General features: G+C 41.2%; 2 protein-coding genes across 5 annotated transcripts in view; one reads left to right on the forward strand and one right to left on the reverse strand.

The window, feature by feature from the left end:
- Window positions 1-13305, reverse strand: part of DOCK4 (dedicator of cytokinesis 4) — a 222676-nt gene extending 209371 nt beyond the window's left edge. For 2 of the 4 annotated variants that reach the window (XM_077178944.1, XM_077178943.1), the window contains exon 1: window positions 13118-13305. In XM_077178944.1, the coding sequence (XP_077035059.1) occupies window positions 13118-13154 (37 nt within the window). In that variant the 5' untranslated portion in view covers window positions 13155-13305. The remainder of the gene's footprint in view (window positions 1-13117) is intronic. The other 2 variants (XM_077178942.1, XM_077178941.1) reach the window with 1 other exon arrangement.
- Window positions 13306-13414: 109 nt separating this feature from the next.
- Window positions 13415-21499, forward strand: part of ZNF277 (zinc finger protein 277) — a 42771-nt gene continuing 34686 nt past the window's right edge. The window contains exon 1 of the mRNA XM_054631946.2: window positions 13415-13573. Coding sequence (XP_054487921.2) covers window positions 13531-13573 — 43 coding nt within the window. The 5' untranslated portion in view covers window positions 13415-13530. The remainder of the gene's footprint in view (window positions 13574-21499) is intronic.

Consider the following 21499-nt stretch of genomic DNA (forward strand, 5'->3'; position numbering starts at 1 on the left):
TTCTTCAGCAAATCAAGACTTCAGGAGAAAAGTAAATATTGACATTTTCAGACAAGTTACATATTTTAAGATCACACTATAGAACTCTTTATAAACAGAACCCTGGATACGAGCCAAACAACAATTATCAGACATATGACAGCTCCTTTTTTCTCCTCTTCCCCTCCCAGTTCATTGTGGTAGGGCTGAACAGCAGGGACACACACATTCAAAACCTTGTGTGACAACTGGTCAAAAGCACACTTAATAATTGAAGTATCACAAGCAAGGTGACCGACAATTTGAGGAAACTGAGAAAAAAAAACATCCACAGTTTATGTATGGGATGCCAGTTCCTACTCTGATACATTTCTGTACATTAAACACACCCACTCCCAGAGGGTGTTTTAGATTTTAAAAATGCATTGAACACAGTAAAAGTCAGTTGATAACTAGACTAATTTAAAAGGGGAGAAGACACTGAAGAAAATGCCTCCAGTATGATGTTACATATGTGATGTCCCAGCTTTATAGCTACCATACCAGAAAAGTCATAAGGATGCTGTTTCGTATTTAACAGACACTAAGAAGTCTGGTACCCATAGATCACAGCCAAATCAAACAATCCCTCCTGTGCTGAAGGTTCTTGTTATGTATCCAAAACTTTTTTTGGTACAAAACAAACAATGCATAATTAACCAAAGAGTATTTTGTCTAAGCTTGATTTGTAGGTTTCAGACCTAAAAAATTGACAGCCAGAAGTGAGACAAATGAGCTCGGTGAGAGCAGAGCCAGAAGGGAACACGAGTGTGGCTCAGGCACTCCACTGCTGGTTTCCAGGAGAGCTAACACAGAAATAGCCACAGCAAAGAAGAAATGGGACAGGACTAGTAGAGATGCTTGGAAGAAGAAACCACCAAGGCTGCTTCCTCAACTTTGTTCCCCAATCTGTGCTGACTGAAGAGGCAATGGCAATGCTTAAGAGCCCTCATTCTGGAGAAGCAGTAGTTTTCATTCAAGTTCTCATAAAAACCACATTATTATATGTCATCATTATAAAATACTTATTATAAAGTATTTGTATAACATCAAAAATTTTATTGTGAAATTGTCAAATATCAAATATTTTTATTATATCAGGCAGAACTGTTCATTTTTTCTTTTGCATATTTTGATTTTGAAAGCACCTTATGTTTACCTGTTTAAGTTCTGAATGCAGCAGTAGGACAAAGACTTCTCATAATTATGTTAGAAGTATGATATCAGTGCTCATTTTATTTTACTGTGTTATTTACATCTCACAGGACTCCTGATGTACCAGTTCTTAGTTCTGTCACTTTCTACCTTTTTCCATAAGTTGTTCCATGGCATAATTTGACTAGCTTTACATCCACAAAATTGTAATTACATCTTTAGAGTTTTTATTTTCTGATCTTGTGACACTCAATCTATTTTAGCAGCCTGCTAAGGGCTCACAAAAATCAATCTCAACTTCATGTTTAAAACATGTTTGGACAGTCCTGCTTGTTGCAAGGAAGACAAAATTTGAGATTGTAAAAAGTGGTAATTGCTCACAAAGTAGCCTCTGGAATAAGAAAGCACTTACTGTGCTTGGCAGAAACTTAAAATGTGTAAGAGTTTTATTACTAACAGTAGATTGTGTAAAAAAAACACACATAAATCCAGACCAAACAGCTGGATAAGATGACATACAGTTTACATATCAGTTTGTTATTTGCTCCTGCCCCATGAAAAGTGTGATTCTCATATTCTATATTCTCAATAGGCCAACTAAACTTCTCATTAGGCTGTAGCTTTCTGTAACATCTCATCTGATGTGCCTGCAGGCACAGGCACAGTGCTGGGGTCCTGCCATCCCCTGTGCTCCCAGCTGCACCCTCCCTCACTCCCCCCACACTGGCACACTCACCTTGGCAGACAATCCAAACCCAGCTAGAGGTGCTGATGCACTCTAAGTACCTCCCTGCCAAAACCAGTGATGAGTTTCCAGCCAGACCAGCTCTCTCTCTCAATTGCTCATCAGAGAAGCTGTTAGGAAGGCACAGGGGAAGTACATGGCCAGAGCTGGGTGAGCCCCAGAGCTGGCCTGGCCATGGTCATGGCTCCCAGACAATTACATTCTGCTCAATATGCTATTCTGAGTTTCCTGGATTACTTTAACATTTGGTAGGGTGGCTGTGCATATTCATATCCTACACAAAACCTGCTATTTGTAGCCTGCAGAGTGCATTTTAAGGTTTTGCATAAGGCACATAAAAACATGACTGGTATTTTACAGAGGTCATTAACAAGCCAAACTTATGATGGCTCAGCAAACAATAAATCCACTTCATGGACTAACCAAAAGATCCTAACTTGCTCGTTTAAGAGTCCATTCAGTACATATCAGCTAAATAGGTTTATTCTGGACCTTTGCCCCTCTGAAAAGAGGCACCTCCTCATCAATCCAGTCCCTTTCTATTTGGACACTGTTTTGCTGGAAAACTCAAAAAGAGGCAAAGCACACTGATAATGACCACAGATTTCTATCATCTGTACAACCATATTTGCATGTCAATTATGAGGCTGTTAACTGGCTGCTCAAAAAGAGCTAGAGGCAATATTTATCAATATAAATCCAAACATATCTTTGTAAGAATCATGATGAAAACCAGTGCAATTTTTCTCATGTTGCAGCTGCACTTTTCCTTTTTACTAGATTACATTTTTCAGATTAGATTGGGAAAACAGGGACCAACATAATTTGTGCCTGCTTAACAGATACACTTTATCTCAGCTATTAAAACTGCTGCTATTTAATACACCTATTAAATATACATTGTTAGAGACACTGCTATTCAAGCCCCTGCCAATTTGGCAGAACCAAGTCTTTGCAGAAGTGAAACAAAGGAATAGTTTTCTTTGCATGCAAACACAGAAAAGATCAACAATTTTCAGTCTTAAAGGCTTCCCCAGGATTTTTCTGAATGTAAACAAGCAAGAGTACACTTAAGCTTGAAGATACAAAAGCAATAGATTCAGTCCAACACTGAGCAACAGAGAGGTAGGAACAGCACGACTGACACTGCTCATCCTTCATGCCACCAGGAAGCCAAGGCTTTTCATCAAAAGAACAAGTTTTATGTGTTGCTTCTTGAAGCACATTATAATTGCTCAGGTTGAGATAAAGCAAATATTCTTTTTTTATTTTTTTAATAAACCCATAAAACAAGTGTTTTCTAGAAGCAACCACTGAAGCACAGCAGCTTAAAAGAAGTAACACTACAGGCAATTATGGAATAAGTGATTTCCATGTCATCATGTCTGAGGCTGGAGAATCCATTACCTCAGATTCCTCAGGATATTGCTTACCATGTTACATTTCCAAACACTATCTCCAAAGAAGATTAAAGTCGAAAACCAACAGCTGTCTCACATGCAAGAACATCACATCCTTGCCTGGAAAAACACATATTATTTTGGTATTTTACATCTTTTCAACATCTCTTACAATGCTTTTTTAATTAATTGGTGAAAAGAAATTGTCTTTGGATAATTAAATCATTATGAAAAGCTTAACTCTGTTGTCTTTTGTCTTCCAATTCAATTTGAAAAAAAATAATCAAAACTTAAGTGATTTAATTGAGCTTTCCAGTAATGGAAACAACCAGAGAATCTGTAATTTGACATGCTTACTATTACCACTGGCATATTTCAGCACGACAAATAAAATGGCAAAATACGTGCAGGCAGATATGTCTGCCCTTACCTCACCTATTTCACCTGGCAAGCAATAGGAATAAGCCCATTTGTTCAACACAGCTGAGAACTTAGAACTAATGGCCCAATGAGAAAAAGCATTCAGGTCTTCTTACTCCAAATGGAAAAGAGGATATCAATATCACTTTGGTTTGACTTACAATCAGCTAGTCATTTTTTTTTCTGATAGGGGTAGGTGGAAGAATAGAGGTTACAAACCCAATAGAGAAGTGACATGTGCTTCTTATACTGAAACAGAAGAACAGGGATCTTCTGTTTTCCACCTTAGGATTTCCTCTTTTTTTTGTCCTAAGCTTTACAGACCAAAAAAAAGGAAGGAAGCTGGGGGCAGGGGGTGAATGAAGAGGAACAGGGAAGAAACAGATAAGTAAAGAATGTTTAAGAAGTTTCCACTATTAACCATGAATTAACAGAGCAGCTCTGCCAACTGTTGTCCATTAAATGGTTTCAAAAATACAGACTCATATTCCTTCTTTATCAGAGTAAGAGGAAACAATTTTAACACCAGAAGAAACACTTCTAAATCCCATGCAAAGACACAAACTGCATATCAAGCTCTGTATTCTCTATGTACTGACAGGCCTAGTACAGATGTGAAGGAACCATGCAGCCTAGGAAAAGAGGCATATTCCTTGAAGTTACAAAATATTATCCAACTTTATTTCTTATCAAAACTACCACTATCACTTACCAAAAAATAGCATTTACAGCCTGTGGCCCATCTCTATCCTGCTTAGTTTCAAGCAGCATACCTCAGAGCTGCACCTACAAGTCTGAGAGTGCTCCTCATAGTTGTACCTATGGATTCTGTGGTTCATAGGGATACCTCTGCTGACATTTAAGTCACCCCATGCTATATTTTTCTCCAAAAGATAAGATAGTGCACTTAAAACCCAGTAGCCATCCTCACACAGTGCTTTTCTCAGAAAAAAAAAGTTCATAGTCTTTATTTTATAGGTAACATCACCTACAGAAGTATGAATGCTACCTCATAAAAATACAACTACTGCACACTTATGTAGTCTATAACATAACTCCTGCTTGATCATGGATCAAGCTGTTACCCATTAGGTTTCTATAATAAAAACAATGAAATAATAGAAGACTGCACTCAGGCCATGGAACAAAACAAAGCATCAGAACTACTGGTGTATCCTGTCCCAACCTGCCCAACATCTTGCACATACTCACCTCACTACACTACTCAGGAGAAAAGTTAAAATAAGACTTTATGGAGTAATCATTTAATTTCTGCACTGTAACCTGTAATTTAAGAGTTGCAAAAGAATAAAACAATATTCTTTTATGTAACACCCTATTGTGTACTAAATGATTTATGATAATAAAAGAAATTGCCTTGCTCTAAAAACAATGAAGGAGAATTCCATAATCTCTATTATGGAAGAGCCCCTATTATGCAGTTATAATGTCTTGTCCACAGCGTATGTAGATTCTCACTTACTCCATGATAAGTATTCATGAAAATGCATCAGTATAGACCCTTATAGTTAAGGACACATTTTGCACTTCTAAATAAAAACTCTGAAATCATCATTTCAGTACAAACAACAACAAAATTCAAATCAAGAAATCCCAAGCAACAGATTTCAAATGGCACCACATTTTTTCTCTGCTGCAGAAAGGACTGAACAAGCACATGATTTAGCTACTGACTGCATTAGACCAGCCACCTCCTTCCAGAGCCTTGAAAGCACAAAAACACACACTTGAAATCCAGTAACACAAAAAGCAGAACTGAAATAAATTTATTCCTCAAACACCCTAACTAAGTCTTGGTAATTAACAACTCCATTTTCAGTTTTATTACCTCATCTACTAGTGTGGTTTTCTACGCAAAAACTATGAAGAAAAAAAATTCTTTGTACCGAGTAAACACACCTTACTCACTTTTAGTTGAAGTGATTTCAGGAGTTTCTATTAAAGTAGATAAATAATTGCATGTGAATCCAAAAAGGTCAGTTGACTTGGTTCCTTAACTTGAGAAAGGTGGAAGGTGCAATCGGTATCAGCAAGGGGTTTATCCCTACAGTAAGACTTTTGATTTTTTAATACTGGAAAACTAATTTTTATCCTACTTTCTTATTCAAAACAACAACAACAACAACAACCAAAAAAACCCAAAAAAACAAACAAACCAAAAAAAAAAAAAAAAAAAAAACAAAACAAAAAAAAAAAACCAAGAAAAACCGAGCAAGCACAATGCATTACAGATTGCAAAATTCAAGCTTGTTTCTTTGTCCCTATAGCACAGGTGACTTTCACAGCTACACTGTTTACAGCTCTCCTATTCACCCATGAGCATCTGGAAGTTAGATCAGCACTATTTTTAAACAAAATATTTCAGGTGCCCAAAAATGCAAAGTTGACAAGTTACCATATCCTCTTTAAACTATATAACTGGGGACATAAATTCTGAGTAACCAGAAAAATGCATTATGAAGAGAAACTCAAGCAGCTGACTTTGGTCTCTTGTCATTGTAAAGATCTGAAAAATGCATTCCTTTAAACATGCAAATGCAAACTAATGGCTAATCATTGTGGCATCCAAGCATCTTTGGTTGCTTATCATGCTGTGCTTCTCATAAAAAGATTTGCTTCTGCTAGTTACTACAGTTCCTAAATTTCATCTCTCAAACCTGTCAAGCAGGATGCTTCCAACAGGCATGTGAGAGAAGGGAAATTTGGGAGTCAGTGTGGCTGACAAATGGAATAAATAGCATCAAAGAGAAGTGCCATTCAGTAAAGACACAGAAGCAGAAATCATCAGCTGACAAATGCAGGGTGGAAGAAGGGCTGTCTAGACAAGCGGATTCCGGAAAAGGATCTGAGGGATTGATCAGCAGCTCCCGACTGAACGTGAGTCAGAGCAAGGCTGCTGCCACAGGAACACATGGCACACCAGCAATGACAAGCAGACAAGACACATCACCTAAAGCACACACTAAGATGCTCATGCTTTACCTGATAAAATTTCCCTGCCCGGTTTTGAACATGGATCAATTGGTGATAGATAAGAACATATCATTTACAAGGACAGAATGAAACATCTGGAGCTACTTCATACAAAGAAAAGTCCTGGCAAGTCTTCATATATACCTAATTTTACATTCAAGAGGAAAACTGAGTGCTCAACACTTACTAGGTAGTGAAATTGCTAAGTACTGACTACAGAAGTTGTACATGCTCTGCTTTCAGCATTTTAAAAAACATATTGGCAAACATGCTCCAGAAGTGACAGCTAGAATTGACCTGGCCTTGAGAAAGCAGTATAGATTAAATCTCTCAAAACTCTTCCTAAACATTTTTCTATAGTTCTATTGATCATCTTCAGGAAAAAAGAAACTTGAAAAGCAATCCTCTGTATTACATTATGCTAGAAGCTTTTAAAACATATTAAATGCATGTGACAAATAGAGACATGTCCCACCAGGTTAGACACCTGGCTTCCAAATCACTGCAAAGTGGATGATGGTCACCTCAAAGTAATTCTGCCCAGCTCCTCACAAACAGATAGCAAGAAAATGAAGAAAAGCAAAAGGTTACTTAATGATGTACAGTTACATGCAAAAAAAAAAAAAAAAATCCCACAGTAACAAAAGGAATTCCATGACATTGAAGCAAAACTTTTGCATTTCAACCCTTCTGTGAAAAACAAGGCTTTGATGGGTTATCAAGTTTGTTCCCCTGTACCTTCACATACCCAAAAAATCCAGTTAAAAAAAAACACACACACAAAAAAAAACCCCACAACACAGTCTTTAAAAACCAAAGAAATGAAGTAACACATTTCCCAAGGGTGCAAACTGTCAGCTCAAAGTGCCTTGTCTCAGTTGCTGAATACATTCAATTGTCACAAATGATCCAAGCAGTCAAATGCTCTCCTCAGGTTTTTCCCCAGTCCCAAAACTTAAATTACAGATAACTTTATAGTACAAGACCCACATAGTGAATTACACTCAGAAATGAGCTGGGAACTATGGAACATCATAGAAAAAATTATACCAGGCTGCAAACATGAAACCCAATTTTATTCTGAAGTTTCCTTTCTGGGGTGCAGGTTAGGGAAGCAGAGAGATGAGTCAATGGCAGACACTCTTGCAGCAGTGCAAAAAGCTGCTGAGATCTGCATGGTAGGAGTCCAGTACCCAATTATAGCTTCCTTGACAGAGAAGTTAGTGACTCCATCTCATGCTGCCTGAGCGTGCAGAAACAATCACACATTACATTAGCCTATGTTAGATTTAAAAAAAACAACAAATCTCCTTTTCCACAGGGAGAACACAGTCTCATCTTCATGGCTTACATCATTTGATTCACCATTGTTCTATCACATTTTGGATAAATCCAGCCCAGCTAGTAGCCTCACAAGTCCAACAGTGAGAATTGTGGTAAGAAACCCTCAATACAGCGAAAGAGGAAGAAAGAGTGACATCAGTATACAGCTAACCATGAAATAACCACCAGAAATTTTCCTCAGTAGCTCCAGATATGTAGAGAATAGGAAAAAATTGGGTCTCTGAAGGGCACTATATATCATGCTAACAAGCCAGCCAGCTCTGAGCTGTCCTTGGGAAATAGTGAAGACATTCAAAACATTGCAAACCCCCAAAAAAAAAGGAAGTCTATAGATTTTTGGAGGCAGCTTTTTAAAATTAGTTTTAAAATCTTGATTTAGCCTTATTTCACCATATAATTTGTTTAGTCTAAGACTATTCTTATGACCAAAAATTACTTAAGAATCTCAACTTCATGTTCTGTACTCCAACAGAACACAGTCAGCAATTTTTTTTGTCCAAAAGCTGTAAGTTGAGATAATTCCATTTTTTGAAGACATTGAAAGTTACTGCTTATATAAAATACTAGAAAAAATACCACCTTTATTTGACTGACATACTAAATTGATATAAAAGCCTCCATGACAAATGTGTCATGTGTCAAAAATGTTCCTATAGAAAATGTAGAGTCTTTGTGATCTCAGAGAGCTGGAACTGGGGGAACATTTCATAAAGGACTCCCACTGTCCCAGTGAGGCAAAGGGAGCACTGGTATCTGTCAGCCTCATTCTTGGAGCCCCATGGAACCTCACACCTTCACTTGCTTTCAAGTCACCAGCCATACAAACAGTTACAAGAAAGCAAAAATCACCCTTCAACTGCCCCTAAGTTAAATGAACCCACAAATACATTATATTTTGCCTTGCCTCAACTCTCAATAGTTATTTAGACAACTTGATAGAAGTTTTGGATATAGCTCATTTCCAGTGAACATAGTAGCCTAAGACAAAAATACAAAGTGAATTCCACATAGAAATGTGAGGCACAATTAATGGAGAGGAATGGAGGAAATAAGGCTTGATTGAAGACTTTATTTGTATTGTTTGAAGAGGCAGACAGGAAAAGCAAATGAAGTGTTTATGTTTAACAAAACACATTATACCACGCTATTGACAGAGCTACTGTTGAGCTAAACAAACCAAGTTCATTTACAGTAAAGTTAGTGCAGTCAGAAAGGGGGGTGCAGCATGGAGATAAGGATATCCTTGCTATCTTTCAACAGGACTGCTAGCAAGACTAGTTTGGCTGCAACTCAGAACAGGACACAAGCCAATTGATGTGGCTTTTGTCTATGTGCAAGTCAATACTGCTCCTGTGATCAACTAATAGGCCTCTGTCTTTTTCCTCCTTTGAACCTCAGCTTATAGTACAAAGCCATTTGAACCCTACACTTCTCCATCTATAAACTAGGAGAAGCCCAAACTTCATGGCCCTCTCAGAAAAGCACATTTATGGCTTAACCACACTAAAAATATCAATCACTATTTCAGCTTGGCAGAGTTAAAATGGTACACTGTGCTGTACAGAATTACTTCAGCATCTGGAATACCATTCTGCTTATATATTAAGTGATACATTCAGCAACCATTTTTAATTAGTCTCCTTAATTAATCTTTCCACCTTAATCCAAAAAATGCCTTCCAGAGAAATGCTGAGAAACTTTGTGCTCAGTGAAAAAGGGTAAATCGCCTACTTTGCAGAAAACACAACCGCACCCTTACAGATCCAGGTAAATCAAAGAAATCAGATGATATGGCATTATGCAGATTTGGTGAGACAAAAACAGATATCCTGAATATAGAGGATGAAACAGAACTTCTATCTTTACTCCAAACAGCAGCTACAAATTATTTAGTCCAGTGATTTATGTATTACAGCTAAAATTTTCTAGTACACACCAACCCGTAAGCGTCACTTTTGAAAGCTACACTAACTGCTTTGCTGCCTGCAGAGCATCCAAAGCTAGGCAATCTTAAATTATTCATTTTAACAAAGCATTTGATGATTGCTCTAAACAATATTGGTCATTGCTTGGACTCTAATGATATTGGAGGTCTTTTCCAACCTAAATGAATCTGTGATTCTCTTGGGTTCTGAATTCACATAGATCAGCATATGGTATTCGTGCAAGTCAACTCCGTTTGACATCTACCGCATTTAAACATTATCAACAGCAAAAAATAATCTTACCTCTCCTACCCTTTAATCAGCACACTTTGTGCTAAATACTCCACATAACTGACCTCAGGATCCTTGGTACAATGCCACCACAGCTGAAGGTGTGACTCAAAACATATGCAATTTCAAAGTGAAATATACAGGCTTAACCTTCTGTTGTGAAAATACAGATATCAAAACCCAAACAAAGCAAGTTCTCAATATTGGAGAAATATTCCTATTTCACTTTTAGCATCCTGATGGATAATACAACATAACTGACAAAATCTGTAGCCTTGGAAATAAAAAACACACAACTATAGTATAAAAGGTGGCACACAAATTTGCAGTGGTGTTTTCCTCATAGCAGCATGAATGTCTACCATGAAATGAACAAGCAGTGTGTCTGCCTATTAGTAAATGAACTGTGAGTTAAGCAACATACTCAGTGAAAAAAATCAACCAGATATTATCAATAGCTAGCAGGCAGAAGTTAAAAAAATTATAGAAGAGAAGACTGTGACTTGTATTACCTGCCCCTCAAAGTGGGATCAGTCAGGCTGTGCAAGTGAGCAACAGCCACCTGGTACCAGCAACCCTTCAGTGCAACTAGGTGGCTGTTGTCTGGTTATTCATCCATTTTGGCATCACAGTAGAAATGTGCAGCACACAGCATGTGCTGCAGAATTCAGACTGAAAATGCAGATGAGGTCTGATGTTGATGCAAGTCCTGAGCTCTTTGCATAAAGGATGCATATGCTTGGTACAAATCAGGATTCTCAAAGGCGTTTCCTAACACACCCATTTTCCCAGAGCAGATAAACATACAAGTATGAAACAGCTGTTTGGAAATGCAATAATTCTATCAGCAAAAAAAAAAAAAAAAAACAAAAAAACCACATAAGTTGGTCTATGGTGCAAAATGCAAGTTTGATTTATGAGGTTCACTTCATATAAAGTTTAAACAATTATGCAGCAAGATACAAGCCTTCCTGCTGCCTCCCCTCCACGGCTATGTTGTACAATAGCTTACAGGGTAATTGGGTGTGAAGATTTTGCAGACAGCACTCATCACGCAGGTGAGTGAGCACATAGCATAAAAAAGCAGTCCAAGAGAAAAATTACATTTCTTTAGGTTAGTATTTCAACATTTTGCAATAGTCACATTGAACTATAATATCACTCCCATCCAAGGGGTACAGAGAAACCAATTTGAACAGTGGCTTTTTGTTACTATCTTGAATAGCCTTTGGAAGCCAAATCACAGAAAACCAGGAAATGAATTTAAATAAGAATACGCATCGTTTGGGTGACTATATTATATTTGCACAAATAAAGACAATCTTTGTAGGGGGCCACATTTTCTGGTCGATCCAAAGGAAGATCTCTGTTGAGAAATTGCAACTGTATCTCTTTAGCAGGAGCAAGATTTCAGTGGCACCAGCTCTGGTAAGCAAAGGTAGAGCTGAAGAGCATTTCAATTCACCTCTAAGTACCTGAAAAGGGTTACTAAACATAGAAAAGCGTACTTAAGGGATATCTCTTAATTGTTTAGCAACGATGGGATAGTTATTCAAATAGGGGGAACAGTTTAATCTGCTTTTTTCAGTATAAGAAAGATAGTGATTTTTAGCTCATATATGGGGGGCAGGGGGAAAATGCTTTCAGTTGTGAAATAGCACACTAGGATCAAAAATAAAAATACACAAGAAATAGACAGAGAGGAGGGCTGCAGCTTGAAATACTTGACTGCTAATATCCAGCATGCCATTCCAGGGAGTCCCAGAGTGATTTTTAAGCCTCTTGCCCATCCTTGTAAAGAAAGGCGGGTGGCAGGATTAATCAATATCGTGCAACCCAGCTGTGACCTGACAAATAAAGAAGTCAAGAAAAAAAAAAAAAAATCCCATCGATGATCTGTGTCATTTAGCATTCGGAGGACGGCAACATCTGGGCTCAACTCCAGATGGGACGGAGCGGCCCCGCGCTCTCGGCTCGCCACAGCGCTGCTACACACACACACACACACACAAAGGAGGGCTCCGCGCTCCTCCCGCTTTTCTCCAACATGAACAACTCCGCGTTCAAATAAGACGTAAACACACGGAGAGCTGCCTACTACGCCGGCAGGTCTGTACAACAGTTCAGCTACACCCGTGTCAGAGGGGGCTATTGTCCGGGACCAGCGGCCGGCGCTCACCGGGTGTTGGCGTAGGCGGTGCCAAGAAAAATAAAATCACTGCGAGTCTCTCCGATCGCTCCGCAAGCCAAACCCGCGGGCTTCAGAGCCCTGCACCGGGCAGAGGGGAGCAAACAGGCGAGGCAGTGCGGCTCCCACAAGCGACACTTTGTCTGGCTTCCAGCGAAGCAGCGACAAAACCCCCGACGCGCGAACAATGCCCGCGGCCCCGTCGCCGCTCCTTGCCGGGCCGCCGGCGGACACCGACTCCCACCGGGTCGCCGCTCTCAGCGATGTTTTTAGGTTGCTTTGTTCCCCGTGAAACGCCAGCCTTTTCACCCAGTGCCGGCGGGGAGAACCGAGCGCCCGCCTCGGAGACTGGGGACCGGCCCCTGCCCCATCCCCTGGCAGCAGTGGGAGACGCCGGAGCCGCGGCTTGGGCATCGGCCGCCCTTTGTTGTGCCCCCGGGAAGGGGCCGCACCCCCGTGCCCTGACGGGACCTCGGCTCCCACCGCAGCGCCCACACGGGCAGGGCGCTGCCTTCGCTCCAGGGGGAGACGGCAGCAGCGCCCCGCGGGGCGAGCCCGCTCTGCCCGGGATGCGCTCCCCGCCGGCAGCGCCGCTCCTCGCCCCCGCGCTGCCCCGCTCGCCTTCTCTTTCACTCACCCACGCCGTACTTCTCGTGCTCCGTGGGTATCCACATGCTCGCGGCGTGCGAGCGCCCGTTCCCCCGCCAGCCCCTCCGCCGGGAGCGGCGGTGGCCGGCAAGCGCGTCCGCTGCCCGGGGCTCCCGCCGCGCTCAGCCGCGGCTGCCCGGCCCCAGCGGCAAAGGCATTGTTCGGGCGGGCGGACTGACTGAAGCGCGCTCGCCGCCAGCCACTTATATTCCCCGTCCCGCTGCACGCCGGGGAACGTAGTGCCTCGATGCGGCCGCGCCCCTCGCCGCCCGCGGCCGCGGGAGAGACTACGAGCCCCGTCTGGCCCCGCGCTCCCCGCCGGGGCGGAGCGGGGCGGGGCGCGGCTCCCGGGGCCGCCCCGCGCCGGGCGGGCTGAGTGGCGGCGGCGGCGGCGGCGGCGGCATGGCTGAGTCCCGAGGGGCTGCGGGACCGGCGGTACGGGGAGGTGAGTGCGCTGCGGGAGGCGCGGGGGTCTCACGCTGCGCTCCCCCGCTCCCCTCGGCTCCGAGATCCCGGCTCGGACGGTGGGACGGGGCTGGGGCAGCCGTCCCTGGGATGGGGAGCGGCGGACACGTGTGCGGCTGCCGGGAGCGCCAGGGCCCGGCGCGGTGGGGCTCGCTCGTCGCCCGTCGGAGCGGGGTTCTGCAGAGAGCCACGGACAGCCCCGTACCCTCCTCCCGCTGGTTACAGCGACGTGAGTCGCTCTGGTCCTACTGGTGCCTGTCCTTCCACGTTTGGCACACGGAACTCGGGGACGCGGAGAGTTTCCAACAGCGAGTCGGAGTGCAGAGGGAGTTGATGCCGGCAGAGCGGTGGGACGTGCGGCTGATGGTCCGGGGAGCATTTTGGCTCCTGACTTAAATCTGTTTGTCAACGCACACATGCACAGACATAGTGCAAAGCAGGCGGTGCACAGCGAGGAGCACAAATGGTCCGTGGGGAATTACTGCAGGGATAAGCCAGGTGCCGTAAGCAGCAAGAACAGCAGGGTTTGTGTCCTTGTCGAGAGGTCTGTATGTCTGCACCCTCCTGGAAGGAGATTAGTTAGAGCTCACCGTGGATAAAGTGCAAGAAATCCTCAGCTACACTGGTCCTTCTAAGAGAAGCCTACGTGTTTTGAGGCAGGAGCAGTAGCCTAGGTTATATCTTCTGGTCCTGTGGAAAGGCACAGACAGAAAAAAGGGAGAAAAACAGTGATAATGATGCTGCTTTGCAGGGCTTACCAGATACAAGTTGTCTATAAAATGAGTATGTCTGATTTTAGAAAAGTGTTCTCCAATGAAATCAATATTCTGAAGTGGTATCTAGAGATTTTATGGGTTTCTTTGGTTTGATCCAAATGAAAAAAAATAGTTTAATGTTTTTGAAGAGAGTAGCTTTCAGTTTAGGTTGACTTTAACTTCTACTGTCAAGTCATTGATAGTGTGAAGGACACAATAAAAGGAAGTCATGTACAAGCAGGCAGTTTCAAACCTAGAGTTAGAGCACTTTTATTCTGTGTTTGGGCCTTTGATAGTGAGTGATCTTTCAAGTGACATTTGTGTTGTTTGTCTAGTGTGTGCCCTTATTCTATTCATAAAAGTAATATCAATTTATGCTAGTAGTTAGAGCAGTACTCTTGCCTTTTTTCTGTGTAAGAGTATGTTGGCATGAACCTCATACATGAAAAGCCAGACCCTTTTAGAGCATTGCCACACTGGTGTAATTGCACCCAGAAGCAAAGCTCTGCTGTTTTAACTATTGGAAAGAACATGTGCCTGAGTCTGTGCAACTCTTCTGTGTATACATTGGTCTGTGGACTGCTAGAGATGATGTTACCCTGAGGTTTTTTCAGATAACTCTTGTAAAGATATTGGCACCAGTTCAAAGAAAAAAAGGAATTTTTTGGAGGAGAATGGAAATTCAGAGGCCTGTGCTGTTTTCCTTTTACTGAGCACAAACACTTGTTGAAATGACTAGTGGACTTCCTCTGTCTTTGCTCCCAAACTCACTTTGCATTTCCTGGCAGATCATTTGGAGTCTCTAGGTAATGAAATATGTAAAAAATCACTGTTGAGAATCAAAATAATAGATGTCAGGCTAAATTAACTTTTATGTCAGCCTATAGACTTTCATGTCCATCCATGTGCTTCATCTCCCCGTAAGACAGGTCTGCCAGCATGCTGGCTGGGAGTCATAAAATTTTGCTTCAGCCTTGTAACTGCTGTCTCTCATGTTAACCATGACTGACTTCAGCATCAACAGTCTTCCCTTGGACAAAGGCAAGAGTGTCCAATTGCTCAAGCAGCCTTTTCAAAATTATTTATTGCAACACACTTACTTAGGGTCAAGAGATCTTAAGAGTATAAATCACATTTTCAATGGGCAAATAAATACCCCATCCTAATATTTATTATTTCTCTGCCTCTGAACAAAATCTTTAGTCATTCAGAGGTTTAACTTGTACTAAACTATTCTCTCTAGAAACATGTTGTATTTGCATGTGCACCTGAGGTGTGTCACGTACTTGGAGGCAGCATCTAGGAAAATTAAATAATATACTATTTCCTGGTTTGCTGATTCTGTTTACAGAAAAGCCTGTGGTTTTATATTCTAATCCAGGACAATGTTGCTTTCTAGTTAGTTCCTTCCAGCAGCCTTCACCAAGTGGCTTTTAATAAATATATCTCTGTCCACAGTACAGTTTGTTCAGTCTTCATATCAACACTTCTTACAGCATCTGTCAAAGGATTTTAAAATAAGTATTTTTTCTGGAAATGTGTCTTTCATTGTTGCATCAGTAGTCTGACAGTTATAGTTTTCCTACTGAAGGTCTTCTTGTGCTCAAGTGCTTTTGAACACATGCTGCTGGGGTGCACCATGTCCAAGCACAACATGTTTGATTCCTTCCATGTCTCTCCTCATACCCCATTTTTAAGAATATTCAGTTTACTCTGGAAAACAAAAGTTTGACTGGTCTTGCACAAGTCTACTTTTTTTTTTTTGTTCTACCTAAAAAGAGGATATTCCAGTGAAAGCTGGTTTGTTCCTGATAGTACAGCCATTACTTCTTTGCTCAACTCTTTGAGTTCTGTTAAGGGTGCTATTAGAGCTGCTCAACACAGTGGGCTCTGGAATGCAGGGTTTTCTCTTTCCTGGTCAGTGAAAGGCAGTCCCATGTACTCTCAGACCCAAAAGATTTCTCCACACAGGTTAATGGATGCATTCCTCGTTAGATTCACAAGCACTCCCATGTTCACAGGCCACTTCCTGTGCCTGTGGGGGTTCTTAAGCCTGTTTAAGTCCATTTCATAAAGTATACAAAATTTCACTATCACCTTCTGATCCCATCCACAAACACCCTCAAAAATACCATAGTACATATGATAGTCACACATTTCCCTTTTCCTATCAGTGACAAAAGTTCCTCTTGACCCTGTTCATGTATGTGTGAGTAGTTCCTTTCATGCCATTAGTTCCCATATTGGCAGAGACAACTTACTGTCTCTTTTCACCTGCTCATTAACATTTGTGTGCAATCTACCATGTCCCTTGTTATTTGTTGTTTCTTTTATATTGAATAGTCCTTAACCAAATAACTGGTGGACTAGATGCCTTCCCAGCCCCTGCTTCCTTCTACTACCAGTCCAATTCAGATCAGGCTGAGTGCTTTACTGCTTTCCTCTCTAAAATATCCACAGCATGCCTGGTGGTGAGTGGGGAGCTGCTGGCTGCTCGTGTCCATGGGTGAAAACTCCAGCAAGGTGACAGAGCAGCCATTGCCCAAGCACAGAGCAGCCATTCCCCAAGCACAGAGCTGCCCCTGCTTGTCTCCTCATGCTCGAGAGACCCTCAGACCTTGGCCTCATGAGCAGCCCACGTGTATCTGCCCGTTTCTGTTTCATGGGTTTAGAGGTTTGGTGATCTTCCAAAAGATCGCACATGGGGTTGCATCCTCAGTTGTTTTCCCACAGGGCACTTTCAAGCATCCAGAATACCACTGGTGATTCCTCAGGTTAAATCTTTGTGTGCAGTAGAGCATTTCAAGAACTGAGGCTTCCACCATACTACAGATTTTGGACAGAGAGAGGAGAGAGTCCTTTTACTAGTAGGCATTATAAGCTCTGTAAAGGATGCAGTTTAATCATTGTGAACTGAACAATTAGCAATTACACCTGGAGGACAGGTTCACTAATTAATTCTGGAAGTGCAACACAATTTATTTTAATATGACTACCAGAATGGATCTCCTAAAGCAGTATTATTTAAAAATGTTTAAAGAGCCCTTTTTGTGATTTTTAATTAAAAATCCAATCTCAAAGTAATTTTAAACATTTACCTGATAAGCAAGTGGATCTTTTGGAGGACTGGAAATTACTAAATTATTGTTGTAAAAATCACCTTTTATGTGCTTTTCTGTTTGAAAATTGAAAAGGCAGAATCCTTTCATGTAACTGTTGCAGTAATATTTTAGAGGTTTTAGCCTTCACATCACATTTCTTAAATAACTGATGATGGAAGAATATACAAGTGAAACTAAATATTTCATTAAACAGGTCATAATGGCGTAATAAAATAAGTGATGGATTGTATTGGTTGGTAATAGAGATCTGAAGTGCCCATGATTGCTACCATGATTTTACAAATAATTGTGTTGTAAATGTGCAGTGTATTTTACCTGAAGACAAGGTATGAAGGCATAATTTCTGTTAGCACAAGGCATAGGATATGTTGTACTCCCCAAAAATACCCAATAAAGACTTGCTATTTGGTTTTCTCTGAATTCAGACTTTCATAGCTTTAAAGCAAAGATGGACGGCTTTTATCTTTGTATTTCATTCTGGTATACTAAGCGAATTCTTGCCCTCTAGCAGGTAAAGGCTTTGATACATGAGCAAACTACACAGTATCAGCTCCTCCATACTCTAACCAGAGCTTGTTTAGAACTGAGCTGCTGCAGACTGCCTGGTGAGCAGGTACAAGGCTCAAACATGGTAACTTGTTTGCTTGTTAAAGCCTTCAACTTCTTTGAAACCTTTGCTCGGTCTTGCAGTTACCTGCAAGGGAGGGAGTAAGAATGAGTGGTGTTTCATCAGTCCTCAGACTGATGAGGACCTTTAAACTATTTCTGTATGGGAAAATATCTGGTTCTTACCCCAAAAAAGTGTTTCTCATCACTTGAACAAATAATATATGTGGACATGCTTTATTTAGATGTAGAGGTATAGGCTAGAGAGGTACTTCAAGTGTTTTGAATGTTCTGAGTGTAACACAGATGCCAGGATAATTTGTTATGCCTCTTGAAACACCTTGTTCACTGCTCTGTTTTTCCTGGGGAGTACTGGTTTTCTGGAAGAGCATCGAAGTTGTAGATTCTTGTCAGCAAGGATGACTGCCACAGGGTCTGCTTGTGGTATAAACAGGGCTCAGAGTTCACCCTTTGAGACTTCAGCCAGCTTTCTTGATGAAGGGATGTAGGATTTAAACTAGCACATGCTTGTGTATATGAACAGTAGGAAAGGAAGAAAAAACTTAATTTTTTTATTATAAAATTGAATGAATTTGAATGAATAAATGAAATGAAAAATGAATAATTAGGAAATTACAAGCGTTAAGTATTTTAACTTCAGTATAGGGTAAATTTGTCTATCCAAACAGCCTTCACAACCTTTCCCAGCCCTGTGTGCTTCCTTCCACCATGTCCTGTCCTGAAACCTCTGCTAGAACTCTGCAACTTTGTGTGACCATTTATATCCTAAAACTGCAGCTGTTCCCAGTCTCTCTCTGAGGTTTTTGCTTCACATTCTCATCCACAAACTCCCAGCAGGCTGAATCTGGGAGAAAAGCCTAAAAGCATTTGAATGTCTTTCTGTGGGCTTTTTAAAGTAGCTTTAAATATTGCATCAATAAAAGCCTCACACAATGGAGGAAAGAACATGACATTCAAGAAGCGGGAGAAAAAAAATGTGGTGAGTTTTGTACAACTTTAAAGCAGGTCTGTGCCTCTGAAGAGCTGGGCACATCATCCTGAGCAGTGTCTCACTGAAATCAGGGAAATGTGTTTGTAAAAGTCTGGGTTCTTTGCACAGTTATTGTCAGTCAATAATTAATTACAGTCACTTGAATAGGAAAAGACTAGTGTTCAATGACCTGATGATTGTTGTATTAAATAATGCATTAGTCAGTACCACTAAAACCACATAACCAGACTGAAGTTGTCCTGTGGCATCTCTGCCTGTGCTGGGGGGCAGGTGGGAACTAGGTGCTCTTTTAGGTCTCTTCCAACCCAAACAATAGCAGTACATGTTAACTTTTAGTGTTTCCATAGGAAATGGTATAGCTGCAGTAGTCCAATCATTGATCCCAAGACCTGATTTTCCAGCAGGTGTTTCCATGATCACTGCTTGTTTGCCATTCTGTCCTAATATTCTACTGTAGTAAACCTTTAAGTTAGAAATTGTAGTAGATGTTTTGTCAGTAGCTTCAGTGGTCCACAAGCACCTGTCTGTTCTTTGTAATACATTTCAACTGTGTTTCCTGAAACTTTCCTTTTGATTTTTTTGCCTCTTGTTTTCACTGGACACTATCTTCCAATTGGTCATTTCTTTTAATTTTGTGTATTTTTCTCTGATATTTTTATGACTCACAGGCAGTGGCCAGTGTGAAATGTTTCTGTTTCAGCTGTTTCTGTTTGAGTCTTGCTCATTGAGATGTCATCTTCCCATTTGTCTTTGGAGACTCTGTACCCAAGGAGTAGCCACTTGCCCTGTGTAGTTGTAGCAGGTTAAACACCTTCTCTTTATCCCTCTGGTATAGGAGCTCTATAACTTGACATGCCATCTGTTTCAACCTCATGATTTTTTTGTGGTATGTTGTGGCTCTGTTACCTGAACAAATGATAAGGCACAGTAGATAAAGGTGCCACAGTCCCTGCAACTATACTGCATGGTTTGGCATTTCTGCTCACATGAAGTGAGTGCTCCCACACTGAACAGCCCCTTGGTTTAGACCCAGGCATTTCTGTTAAGGGTTGGGATGCATTTTTCATATACCTGAGCTCCAAACAAATCCTGTTCACATGCTCTGAAACTGATCTCTAAACCCAGCCAATGCACAAAGCAGCTGGAGAGTGACTGGGGGCTGCAGGACTCCTGTGAGGGTCAGAGCTGTGCAAGAGGAGACACAGGGCTGGTGGGCAGCACAGGGAAGCTTGGCACAGCACCCTCCCATCCAGAACCTCGTGCCAAGCTCCTGGCATGTGCCCCAGGGTATGGATGTGAGTCCCATGGTGGAAGAGCACAAGGCTCACAATATAGAAACAGCAGTGGTTGTGAAACAAATGTGTGCAGTTCTAAGTGATGCTGCTGCCAGAGGAGCATTTTGCTAACATTTGTCCTGACCAGTGTGCCAGCACTGAATTTTATTATGACTCCGTAATGCATGAATAAATGAGGTAGAGCTTTTTCTCTAAAGGCCATCCTGCTGTGTGTAAAAAGACCATCCTGCTGGAGGTTTGAATTTGTCTTATACAGAATGAAAACATGCAGTCTGTGCTGTATTTTTATTATTTATTATTACTGTACCAATTTAATGTTCAGGAGCCTGCATGTATTTATACAGTTAGTAAAATAGTGCCTGAAAAATATGAACAACTTGTTTCACTAATTCTAGCGTTCTAATTCTGTTTCTTGATGAAGTTAATTTCAATTATTGTATCATCCATGTCCTTGAGCTACATTAGTAGTATCAGCAAGCATGTATCATACTTAGGAGGCCAAGATCTGTGTTATATGGTTAATGAATGCCTGGAGGTCAGTATCACAAAAATATTTATTTCAAACTCTGGTACAAAGTCAGAATACGCTCATAGAAATTTTATATAACTTGCTGTGAGATGTCTCTGGGATCTATAAGACATAATTATTTGAGCTCTGACCTAAAAATACTTTCCTCCCAAAATAATTTTCAAAAATGTATGTGTAAAGAGTATAAATAGTGGATTATTTGAAGTACAATCAAAGCTTTGTTTTCCTGAACCATGATATCAGGCTGAAGTATGTTGATTCACATCACTGCACACTATAATGAACTTTCCCTTTGAGCCACTGTTTTTCCAATTTGAATACCAGTTTATGGAGGTTTGATTCTAAAAGTAGAAACCACTGATTTTGCTACTTTTTCTGGAAAAGCTGCAGTTCATTGAGAAGGCAGCAACAGACCACAGAGATTCTGACATCACAGGGCCTCTTCTTCATACAGATTCTTCATTAATTATAAAATTCACTTAATTCAGCCTTGAAGGCTCTCTGTGTGTCAGGAAGCTCAGTCAGAATATCTGAGAGAGATTTCAGCCTGTTCTGTCAGTATGACACCCACACACACAAGGATGCAG

The sequence above is a fragment of the Agelaius phoeniceus genome, chromosome 5, assembly GCF_051311805.1.
Source record: "Agelaius phoeniceus isolate bAgePho1 chromosome 5, bAgePho1.hap1, whole genome shotgun sequence".
NCBI classification, from domain to species: domain Eukaryota; kingdom Metazoa; phylum Chordata; class Aves; order Passeriformes; family Icteridae; genus Agelaius; species Agelaius phoeniceus.